The sequence below is a fragment of the Anser cygnoides genome, chromosome 2, assembly GCF_040182565.1.
Source record: "Anser cygnoides isolate HZ-2024a breed goose chromosome 2, Taihu_goose_T2T_genome, whole genome shotgun sequence".
Taxonomy (NCBI): domain Eukaryota; kingdom Metazoa; phylum Chordata; class Aves; order Anseriformes; family Anatidae; genus Anser; species Anser cygnoides.
Genome location: NC_089874.1, coordinates 17,878,122 through 17,890,564, shown reverse-complemented (window position 1 = coordinate 17,890,564; position 12,443 = coordinate 17,878,122). Strand labels below are relative to the sequence as shown.

Here is a 12,443-nt window from a genome sequence, read left to right as displayed (position 1 = left end):
ACTAAAGACATTGAAGACAAATTTTCTTCAAGAAATCAGCACAACTCTGAATTTTACCAGAACTATTCCTAGATTGAGTGATGGAGATAAAGATGATTCATATGTATTCTAATATTATAAAATCGTGGAGTTTGAATACAGCAATATCTTGTGGGTGGGGAGGATAACATGACTTACCTGTTAAAGTGAACAGAGAATAAAGGGCATGAAGGGGAGAATAACAGAAGTTTTGAATAAATAGCCGAATGCTGTTAGTTGTTAACACCAGCACTTAGAATAGCCAAACTTGTTCCACCTCCATGCCACAAAGCAGCACAGGTGGCAGTGCACAGTAACAGCCTTCCTACAGAGGGGCACACAGCCTTTCAGAGAAAACAACCCAAATTCAAAGCTATCCAAGCTCCAAGAGGCCAGACTGAGTCAGTTTCACACTATGGGTTCAGATATGAGGTGTAGCCTCTTCGTATCTACTTTAACATTAACTTAATGCTCAGATTCTCTGTTCCGGCCTTTTAAAATATTATTACTAAAGTAAAATGCTCCCTGACACATTGACTGTTAGTTACCAGCTCGATCATATTAAACACAAACACTTTGTATTTTGTGTTAAGCCTCTTCCTCTGCTTCCCTCACACCCCTCCCACCACACGGGCACGCACCCACTCTCCCAGCTCTCATAACCCAGCGCCGCTGCCTGATCCTTCAGCAGCCCCACCGTGGGCACCAGGGCCATGACCTGTTGGGCAGGCCAACTGGAGAGCAGGTGGCTTGGTACAAAGCACTGATTAAAAGAATAACACCCACCTTTATCATTCAAAAAAAAAAGAGTTTTAGTGATATGTGATTTTTACTGGGTTGAGTAAATGCACAACGGATACATTTTTCAAAGCTACTGCTTAAGCCCTTATTAGGAACTTTAGCTTCCTTCCAAAAGGGGTAAACACAGCTGTACACGGATAGCAAAACTGCAGCGATCCTACATCCAGCTGACCTTGATACCCGAGGTGAAAATTAACTAACAAGTTAAAAAAACCACACCACTCCACCCCAAATGACTGGATGGGAACTAGCTTAAATTTTGTTTTACTTTTTGCTTGATTAAAAAAAAAAAGGCAAGTTTTAGGACCCTGCAGAAAGTGATGTAACCGAAGATTCTGTAACTTTCTGACATAGGGAAAAAGTCAGGAGCAGGAGACAGGTCAAAACTTGCGCCGCAATTACCATGCTCATGTATTTGTCATATTTCCCATGAGTAAAACCAAATGAACCTCGCCTCTTAGAAGCATTTATATCAGCAGCTTTCTTTGGGTGGAGCAAACAACTCGGAAGAGTAAATACACATTAACTCACATTACCTCACATACCAAAATTAAAGAAGAAGTCTTAAAAATATGGCTTCTTCGTGCAGTTTTAACCCAAGTACCAAAATTAGCTCTTAAAAAAAAAAAAGGACTTCACAACACATTATTAAAGCTTTATTTTCAAATTTGCTGCTCCATGATTACAAGTAGTAAGACAGCTCACCAGCAACAAGAGGCCAAAGATTTTAATAACCTGTATTAAGCAGTCATTGCAGGTAGCCTCCTAGTATTACGTTCAACAAGTTCACTGTACAAGCTGTCTAGTAAGGAGTTTGTTTGCTTTTCCGCTCCTGTTTTCTGTTCCTCAAAAAGGTTTAATTTGAGCATCTCTCACTGGCTCTGTATCCACACCAGCATGGCTTCATCTACAGACCTACACTGAGAGATGCGCGCTGCAAACCCTGGAAAAAGCCTTAACAGTACAGGGCGCACGAAATAGCTTCACAAAAAAACAGACTTAAAGGGAGGCTAAGAAGCAATCCAGGGAGGAAAAAATGAGAAATCCACGCCGAGCGGTGTGGGCACGCTGCGGCCAACGGAGCCTCCTCGGGCATGCGACCCGCAGCTCTCGCTGCAGGATGTGGGAATCGCCGAGCCCCCGAGAGGCACCGATTGCCATTTTGAAACACCGCCTCCCGCCCGTGCTCGGGCAGCTCCCTGCTCCCGCAAACCGCCGGCTTTTTAGGGCTGCGGCACGCCGGGAGGGCTCCCGGGGGGCGGAGAAGGGCTCGGTGCCCCCCGGCAGCCCCCTCAGAGGGCCGCGGATGGCGGCGGGGAGGCGGCGGCCGCACGTGAGGCGCGGAGCCGCCCGCCTCAAGCAACCGCCGCCAACCGCCGAGGGACAACCGGAGGCACCGGGGCCGAGCCGGCGACACCGGGAGAGGCTCACCCGTCCGCCCGCCCTCCGTGCCCAGACCGGGGAGGTCTCCGGGATGTGACTCATAATGAATAAATACGGGGGGGGGGGGGAAGAGAGGAAAGAAAAAAAAAAAAAAGACACACCCTCCAAGCCCGACTGACATAATACCCCCCCTCCCTTCCCCTCCGGAGCGGGGAGGGGGAGGGAAAGCTGGTGGTTCGGTTGGGAAAGTTGAAAGAAAAGGCAAATCCGGGGGAAGGGGAGCGGGCGGGCGCCGCGGTGCCCCCGAGGCAGCTCCGGCCCCGCCGAGCCGAGCCTCCCCGCCCCGGTGCCGCCGGGCGGGCGCTGCCCCGCCGCCCCTCACCTGGATGTAGTTGTTTTCGCAGTAGTCGGCGACCCGAGTGAGGTTCTGGTAGCTCTCGAGCAGAGCCCGCTTGCCAGAAGGGATTTCCTCCTCTAGTAACATCTGCAACTCTGCCATTTTCCACCCCTCCGCATCGCTTCCTCTTGCATTAAAGAGACAGCGGCAGCGCCGGGCTCGCAACCCGCCTGGTATTGTGGGATTCCTCCTCGCCTCGCTTTCGTGAGCTCTCGCTTTCCCCACCCATCCTTCCCCCTTCCGAGGGAGGAAAAAAAAAAAAAGAAAAAAAAAAGAAAAAAAAAAACGATTTGCAAAGCAAGCCGGGAGCTGTAGGCGCAGCTGCGCCTCGGCGGGCGCCTGCGCGGGGCGGGAGCGGCTCATGGCGGCCGGGCGCTGCCCCGGCAGGGCGGTGGGGCTGACATGGCGGGCGCGGCGCCGCCCAGCTCTGTGGTGGCCGGCGGGAGGAGTGGGCGAGGGCGAGGGGAATCCCTTGTGTCTCTCCCCCGTCACCAAATAAAAGTCCCGCTTCCACCCGTGTTGCCCTCAGGCAGCGTGGTCTCCTCAGGAAAAGGCAAAAGGCTTCCTCAGGGAAGCGCTGCCCCGGTTATCCGGCAAGCGTCCGCCTCCTGTCAGGCTAGGACGAGAAATTTGGGAAATGACAGCAAATGGTGGCAGGAAATTGCTAAAACAATAGCAGCGCAGCTAAGCGGCATTTAGGCCAGTGGGAAGTCCCTGGCTATCCAGAGGGAGAGGGGAATTGAATGAGCTGTGTAGAGCTTTGCAAAGGTCTGCCCGTAAGTAATAATTGACAATTCGCATTTGTCTATCTATTAATACCAGAAGAAGAACTTCAGTGTTTGTCTGAGGTAAATAACATTATTCCTGCCACTCTCTTACCTCATCTGTTCATCATTACTCATCGGTTGTGGAAGATAAGGGGCTAGTGATTTTTTGGGACAATTTTTCCTTTTTTTTCTTTTTTTTTGAAGTAAAATCCTGTTTCTGTGGTCATAGCAGAAGAAAAGCCAATAACAGCAGGTGGTTTCTATGCTGAGATGGCCAAGCCTGCCTTTCCAGTGAGTAACAGTCTGAGACGAAGCTGTTTCCAAGGCCCGTTACTCATGCCTTGGCTTTGCCTGCTTTTTGTACACACTTTCAAGTGCAACTGGTATCGGTCCTTGCATTTTATTAGTTGTCCCAGAGAAACCCACAGCAGTGAAATATCAACGTATTTTGGAAAAGTACTCTGACGCATTATAGTAAGAGCAGACAGCCTCATCTCTCCACATGATTAATTGTATGGTATATTGTATGTCCACTGTCCACCAGAGTCCATTTTCTGTTTGCAGCACTGAAAACTGCTGTGGTCTGGACCCTTTGGTATAGCTGCTGGTGTCTCTACATCAAGGTGGAGAGAGGAAAAACAGATCAGCCCCCTCTGAGTGCAGCAAAGTCCAGCATCTCAGTCTTGAACCATGGAAGTGAGGATGAAGGGAGGGAGCCTGGGACAGACTGCTGGGTCCAGCAAGGTCTTTCCAGCTCCCTCTGGCTGGCAACAGCTAGACAGATGCTGGAATGGGTATTTGAGTGCTGTCTGGGACAGCAGAGGAAGGAGCTGGTACCTTCACAGCACTTGCTGTGGGACAGGGATGCATCTGTACTGCTATCTTCAGATGGCTAATTCGTTTGGCAGCTTAGCAAAATTGTTTCCAAAGTGATTTAAATAACTCTCTTTAGGACAGCATGTAATTTCCAATAAAACACTTTATTTTGGATTCCAAGTGCCTTTTAAATGTGAAATAATTAAATGTGATCTGCATCAACATTGAGATATAGACAAGCCTTTAATAGGTCCCAGGGCAAGTGTGATTATAAACCGTCCTGGGCATTGACTTCTTGTTTTCAGCTATTATAATACAAAGACAAATTTGATTTCTCTATTCAGTCAGGCTGCAAATTGCTGAACACCCAGTGGCTTGGATGAGTCTGTAATTGCCTACAGATCACAGAGTGACTTCATTGAAGCTGTTAGCATCCTCAAACGTAGTGCAACTATCGTCAGCTATTCTTAAAATGTTGTTGCTGCCCCTGTACCAAGAGACTGCAGGTGCATGGGACCTTGCACACCAACTTTTTTCAGTATGAGAAAATTGAGTCGTGTGTGCTTTGTTTAAATAAATCATGCTTCACATCAGCAGGCAGCCAAGTCCTACAAGCAGATGGCAGAGCAGCAGCCGAGCAGGGCAGTGCTGGCTCCCAGGCAATGCACCCACCTCAAGCAGTAGAGCAGAGGCTCCAGGAGGGCTCACAGCCCCTTGCCCTCCAACGGATCTCCACCCAAAACGCCTTGCACAAAATCAAACACATGATCTGCCTCCAAATGTGCTCGCAACTCAAGAGGACCTTTGAAGACCCCATCAAAGAGCGCCACCTTGTGACATCTCTGGCGGCACATTAACCTTCCTGGCACAACCGGGGTGTATCCCGATGGTGGCAGGTAGGTAAGACCTGTTGTAGATGGGGGTACACCCAAACTGGCTCCAAGGTGAGCCGGGTCATTTCTAGCAGGACTTTTTAACTTAGTGCCATACAACCCCGGCAGTAGTGCTGCAAGGGCCAGGCAATACAAGACACACTGGGATTCATGGTGCACTCACACTCAACTGTTTAGATAGAAAGCAGCCTTATTAGCTGCTGTCCCGTGCTAGTCCTCCTTGGTTTCAGAATGGCTCTGCAGGGTCACTCGAGCATCTTTGCAATGAGTTCTTCATGTCTGAGGTTCTTAGAGGGTTTATCGACTCTGATGCAATAGACCCAATTGTCTCCATCAGCATGCATGGTACACATGCCAAGCGATTCCAAAGCACCTAAAAGCATGGGGATATTTGAGGAGCTATGCCACTAGCCAGATCTCACAGAACCAGCACTGGTCCAGAGCCAATAAACCCTTGGACATGAGCTGACCTTGTCTGAAGATACTGGTGTGTGTTTAAACTACAGTCAGTGGATTGTCCTCTAGAAATTGTTACTTACTCAAGTTACATGCAAGTGTGCAAGAGAGCTGGGAACTAAACTTTTCCTTGCTGGGGAGGCTGGACTGAGAGAGAAAAGAATGTAATGATGCTCCTCAAGCTCCACCCTAATGACCACCTGGATGAGATCCCATTCAAAGTCAAATGAGCTTATATACCTCTCAACTCTTTGTCTGAGGTTTGCTCCCCCTCAGTGGGCCAGACTGATCTCAAGGGGCACTGCTGTCCTTATGGGACATAGTCTATTTTTGACTGGAAGAGAAAAAATATGACTTTTAAACGCATCCATTTAGAATAGCATCAGAGTAGTAGTATAAAGCAACTTCTCCTGCACTGTAATTTGTGTAGCTCTGTAGCTGTCTATTCCCTTTTCTACAGCACATATTGACATGTCTTTGTTTTTCCCTTGAGAGCAGTACTTCCTTCAGTTGTGTTGATTGGAAAATAACCATTTATTTCTTGTTGGGCTGTTTCTCGGCTGAATCAATTCCTGATTCAGCTGTTTAGCTGCACAAGCACTTTTGACAGTGCAATGGAAAGGGAGATAAGGGATTTGAGGGGGCAGCTGGAAGCACAGAGGCCACGGGGCCTATTCAGATCAGCCACATCAGCTCTGCTGCCAAATGTCAAGCCTCACGTTCCTGCAAGAATAAAAAAATGTTGATTACAGTGATATAGGTACACAAGCGTAGCTGTACTGGGACAATCCTGTGTGACTACTTAATGCTTTTTTTTTTTTTTCTGGGACCAAAAGTCACCTTTTTAATATTTCCTACAGCAAATTAGAAGTAACCACCCAAGAAGGTAGGTAGCTGTGTTAGTTTGCTTTCCAGTGCTTTGGATCTAGCCCAGAGAGCCTTAAGAACCTGAATAATTAACCACATTGATATTTCAGTAATCATCGAGGGGTGTCTGACTCTTTCAGAGACATAGGGCTGCTCCAACTTCTCAGAGATAATTTATCAGGCTCTCTGCACTCCTGTGAGCATCTCCACATGTGCTTTTCTTCGATTAGTATTTCTAAGGTTTTCGTCACAGCCGAAACAAGCAGCGATGCTCCCTCATGCCTGGCCAGGGCAGTGGGGTGTTTGGGGTTGGGCTGTGTCCCCGATCCTGGTCCAGAGCCCCCTGGCACCCCCCTGCCAGTTGCTAGGCAGCCAGCGAGCTCTGTGCGGCAGAGGCAGCACACACCAGCCAGGCATTGCTAGGCAGCCCGAGAGCACAAAAATAATAAGATTCACAAGTGCTGCTTCCAGAATGCGCAAGATAAGGGCAGCACAAAAATAAATAGTTCTACTGTATTTTGGTGCGACCTATCATATATTTTCACTTGCAGGATTTCGCCTTCTGTCTCAACCTCATTTTTCATAAAGCTCTCTCTTCATCCCTCCTGTGTGCTTATCATTGCTCCTCAGCAGTGCTCTGATGTCAACAGGCCTTCCTCTGCTCTCACCCCCACGATCCTTTTCTCAATCTGTCATCTCAGCTGTTTCCCTCCTGTGCTCTGCTGGATCCCATGTTCCTTTGGCCTCTTTCATTTTGGTTTTCATTCTTTCATCTTTCCCAGCTCAGCCTGCAGGCACCTGCCTTTCCATTTTCACTGCACCAAAGAATTCCTCCCATATCTTGTGTCCAGCTCCTGATCTAAGCTCCCACTGCTGCCGTCCCTCCCAGCTGTTCATCACGAGGTAGACTTTTCTTCTTAATCCCCCAAAATGCTGCATGCCATGGAGGGGACAGAATGCGCTGCCCTAAGAGCATAGGATAAGTGGATGATCCGGACTGTTGTGATGCAGTCATAGGTATGCAGAGCCTCAAGAAAGTTCATTTCTTTCTTCCTTTCTTCCTAGACCAAAACCAGGTCACATAGGTATTGTGTGACAAATGACAAGATGATCTGCTTCTTACACCAGTAACAAATATGACTAAACTGTTGAGGAAGAGTGGCTGAAAAGCTGTGCAGAGGAAAAGGGTCTGGGGGCGTTGGTTGATGTTCACCTGAACATGAGCCGGCAGTGTGCCCAGGTGGCCAAGAAGGCCAACGGCATCCTGGCTTGTGTCAGGAATAGTGCAGCCAGCAGGACCAGGGAGGTGGTCTTCCCCACACCTCGAGTGCTGTGTTCAGCTTTGGGCCCCTCACTACAAGAAGGACATCGAGGCCCTGGAGCGTGTCCAGAGAAGGGCTACGAAGCTGGTGAAGGGCCTGGAGCACAAGTCCTGTGAGGAGCGGCTGAGGGAACTGGGGTTGTTTAGTCTGGGGAAGAGGAGGCTCAGGGGAGACCTTATTGCTCTCTACAACTGCCTGAAAGGAAGGTGTGGGGGGCTGGGGGTCGGCCTCTTCTCACAGGTAACTGGTGATAGGACTAGAGGGAATGGCCTCAAGTTGCACCAGGGGAGGTTCAGTTTGAAAATCAGGAGACATTTCTTCTCAGAAAGGGCAGTCAGGCATTGGGACGGGTTGCCCAGGGAGGTGGTGGTGTCACCGTCCCTGGGGGTGTTCAAGGAAAGGTTGGACGTGGTGCTTAGGGACATGGTTTAGTGGGTGACATTGGTGGTAGGGGGATGGTTGGACCAGATGATCTTGGAGGTCTTTTCCAACCTTAATGATTCTATAAAGCAACCACATAAAGTAGGAGGTGGATTTCTGGCTGTGATCCTTTTTACTAGCAAATGTTTTTTTGTCCTTCTTTCATATAATGGCTTTGGGGGTGGTTAGTCTCAATATGAAAAGAATCAGTCCCACTGAAGAGAGAGGCTCTGAGAGATAGTCATCTTTCTGAGTGAACCCATGCAGGTTTGGCTCAATCATTACTGAGCAGGTTGGAATTTCCTAATGAAATACCTGTTGGAGGATGACAGTCCTTTAAAATAGAAGCTCTTCTTTGATATGTATATATCAAATAAAACTTTCCCTGGTTTCTCACCCTGCATAGAGCTTCTGAAACCAGAAAGACAGAGACCTTGCCCAGAAAAATTAATAACCTGATAATTAGCAGTGATATATAAGGGAATGTAGCAGATCCAGAGGCAATTCTGCCGTGTCTCTGACTTGAAAGCTGGCACTGGAAGGTTGATGCCTCATGTCAGCAATGTCCTACTCACTTGGCTCATTGGAGTGAGCATTCCTAGCAGGGAAAACAAAACAAAACAAAACAAAACAACAACAACAAAAACAAACACCACAGCTCAAGGTCTTGAGAAACATTTTGAAGTCTCAAAACATCATTAGCACGATTTCTGTTCTGTTTTGCACCACTTAATAACATCTATGAGATTAACACAAATGAAAATGTTCCAGAGTGCAATGCCTAAGCCTGTAGAGCCACCCTAGGCTTAGTGGGGCTTATTGGATCAGGTATTATTTCCAGGGTCATCAGGAGTGTAACTGCTTCCTTGAGACGTAGAGCCTAAGATGGCTTTGCAAATTCATGCAACACTGCTAACCATGTCTTGGGACCACTGGCTAGAGGTGAGCACAGAGTTAATAAGCTCTTCTGGACTATATTTACTATACACAGAACTGAAGTGTTTCTGTTTGCTGTACCCCGGAGCATCCCTAATACCTGTGGCACCCAGGTTTTTCTAGTGTCATCATTTCCCAGTCTCCCATGATCCTAGGTAATGGAGAGTTGACTGTCATAATACCATCATCTAGTTTTCATATACACCTCAAGGCTGATTAGTACACTGTTATGGGTACACCTAACTGCAACCTCTAGCCTAATTTATTTTCTGTCTTCATTACTAATTTTCTGTGTGTTAATTGGATGGGTAAAACCCAGAAAGCAGTAAACATGTATGTTTCAGTTCTCAGTGTCTCAGAGCTAATGTTTCATTTATCTCTGTGGATTTTTGATTTTTTTAATCAATTTAAAAAATTTATGTCCATTTTTATGCTAAAGGAAAAGAAATCAAAGGCTCTTCAAAAGGTTCTTAGCATAATGCAGAGCCTTAAAAGAATATATTAGTGCAAAGACAGTTTAATTGCACAATTGCAATTTTTCATTGTATTTGAGGAAATGTGAGCGTGGACAGGAATTGCTTTTATATACTTTCTATTTGAAAGATTGGTGTTTTTCTAAGGCCCGCAGTTTTTTGATGGAGATTAAAAGTATTCATGTTCTGTACTGATTAATTGGTGTGCCTCTTTTGCATTTAAATATATACTTCATTGAATTGCAGCTTTCCATCATAAAGCAGAAAAGAAGAAATAATTAAATGATAACATCATGCTACTACAGAAAGAGTGCTATTTTCCCAACAAAAATAAACATTTGACAGCAATTCTGCAGTGATAGTATTTTTCGACACAATAGTAGGATGGCAAAATAAGTCACAGCATAATAAGGGTTTTTTTCAGTAAGTAAAAACACATTAGAGTTATTGGGTCTGTTCCAGCTCCCAGTGAAACTGTAAAGCTTCAACTGGAAGCAATATTGAGTCTACGGCATTCAGCGGCATTTGAAAAAGAATACTATCTTCAATAGCCATTGAAGCCAAAAGTAATGAGATTGGATGCAGAGCAACCCTCAGATGCAGTTGTCTACCAGAAAATCATTTCCACACTAAGATAACATTGACATCCTCCTTGGTATTGTCCCAGTCAGAGTCCAAACACAGACTGTGCAGATAATGAGGGTAAAAAGTCATTACGCATAGACCGAGGCTATTCTCTGTTGGGAACATTTAAAAATAAATCAGGCCATTTAGCGCAATCCAACAGAATTTAAAGGCTAAGTATTGGCTATTCAGAATAAATAGTGTTTTTTTTTCTGTCTTGTTATTTTTCATTTTGTAACAGGAACAATCTCTTGTACCTATGAGATTGATTACATGTCTCAAACTTAGTTTGGATATTAATCAATCTCAGCAACCTCTTATTGTTTCCTGGAGCATAATGCAGTAAAAATTGTCCTTTAATTACCACTAATGAAAGTTACCTCCAGTGGAAGCGAATATATGCCACTGGAAAACGACGTGGTTCAGAGGGCAGCAAATGCAAATATGAGCTATCTTTATGATGCATAGGCACAATTAGAAGTGAATATGCAAATTTCCAGTGGCAGCTTCCTGCAATGCTCAACAATTTGATGTCAATGCTGTGAATGTTTCAATTTATTTGATTATAACCATAATAATCCCGCAGTATTTTTGTGGACAGTGTGCTTCCTGAAGGGCTGGGGACTTTTAAACACTGTCATGTAATAAATATGGACTTACTCAGAATTAAAAAATGCTAATATTATTTAAAATAATTTGAAATGCAGAGTGGATTAATTATGCTTCCCATCTTGGCTCTTTAAATAATGGAACTGTCTGATGACCTTTCACTCCCTATCTGACGTTTTTGTGATTCTCAAAAGTTCTTTGTTGTGTAAGGTGGTTCCTATTCAGGTTTTTACATCGATGGAATACATTTGATAACTGGGCATCTTTGTTCATAAACAAGGAAAAAAATGGCTAGATTTATATAATACTATTCTGACCGCAAAAGAGATCAAGGTGCTGTTTTATATGGGAGATATAGCATACTGTAATGTGTGTGAAATTTGTTAAGTTTCCCCTGGTAATGCTTTTCTTTCAGTTGCTTCTACCTTTGTCAGTCATACTTTAACCCTAATAGCACAAATTTCTATTTCAGACACTTTTTTTTTTTATTTATTTTTTAACCTTCAGGGAATTTGTAAGAAGGAAACAAGGAGAAATGGATTCTATTCAATCCATTACAAATATTTCAGCCAAGAGGTTAAAGCCCCAGCAGCTCTAGATTTTGAATGAGGACTTTGAAATTTGGCAGAAGGTAATTTCAGGGACATGCTTCCTGCTCCTCCTGATAAAATCTGACATTTGGTTAATTCATAAGTTTCTAAAAGCATTATGTTTGCATGCTCTCAGTAGAGTTTTTTAGAGTTAGGATACACTAAGGAGGAATTGTGTGCCACTGGTGATATTTCACCGTGCACTGCAAGGGTCAAGGGATTTTCTCTGTCTTTATTCTTGCTGAACGCACAATATCACTGTGAAAGGATAATGATGTAGAAGGATTATATCCCCTGTCACTGAGAATACATATACTGTACTGTATATTAATATAGAATTAATATAGTATTAATATAATACACTATATATTCATACATATGTATATATGTTATATATATTACCAGTTATTCCTGCTACGTAGTGGTAATTTGATGTAGATCTAAAGAGCCAAATCCTGATTTTGGTCATGACATTGACCACACACTGAACTCTTAACAGGTTGAAACAACATATCGACCAGTTAACTATCTAGCAGGCACACCCTATGTGTGACCATCATCTTATGGTCTCATTGTTGGTGAGACTTCATAACCTCCTAAGCTGATGTTTGGCTGGGTATCATACATGCATAGATACAATAAAGGAGGGGAGTCTTTTTTATCATAGAGATTTATTTAAACAGACTCACTTTTGAAAGCTCTTTTGGTTTCCAGAGAAAGAAAAAATGTTTTGTCAAAAAGAATTGGGATGAATACCTTTGCCTAAATGCCTAATATACATAATTTTTGATTACTTTTATTGTGTGGCCTGAAAGGTTCCTTATCCCATTTCATATAAAAGAATTCAGTATTCAAATGCTTTCTTGATCTGCATTAGGAAGAGAGCAGCAAATTTGACATATGGTACCTCATTCAGAAACATTATTTCTTCATAAGTGAAAAAGCTTCATTTCAGTTAACTCTTTTAGTATTATTTACAGTAGCCTCATACTATATATTAGAACAATAAAGTTGCTATAGTGTGATTTTCCATTACAGTTCCGTGATGGATATAAATTACACCAACCTCTA

The 12,443-nt window shown here is 44.5% G+C and overlaps 1 protein-coding gene across 14 annotated transcripts in view; it reads right to left on the bottom strand.

Moving 5' to 3' along the window:
* ABI1 (abl interactor 1) overlaps window positions 1–2,953 on the bottom strand; it is an 80,173-nt gene extending 77,220 nt beyond the window's left edge. For 2 of the 14 annotated variants that reach the window (XM_066991575.1, XM_048048478.2), the window contains exon 1: window positions 2,585–2,937. In XM_066991575.1, coding sequence (XP_066847676.1) covers window positions 2,585–2,701 — 117 coding nt within the window. In that variant the 5' untranslated portion in view covers window positions 2,702–2,937. Of the gene's footprint in view, window positions 1–2,584 lie in introns of all 14 variants that reach the window. The other 12 variants (XM_048048479.2, XM_048048489.2, XM_048048485.2 and 9 more) reach the window with 11 other exon arrangements.
* Window positions 2,954–12,443: the final 9,490 nt, after the last annotated feature.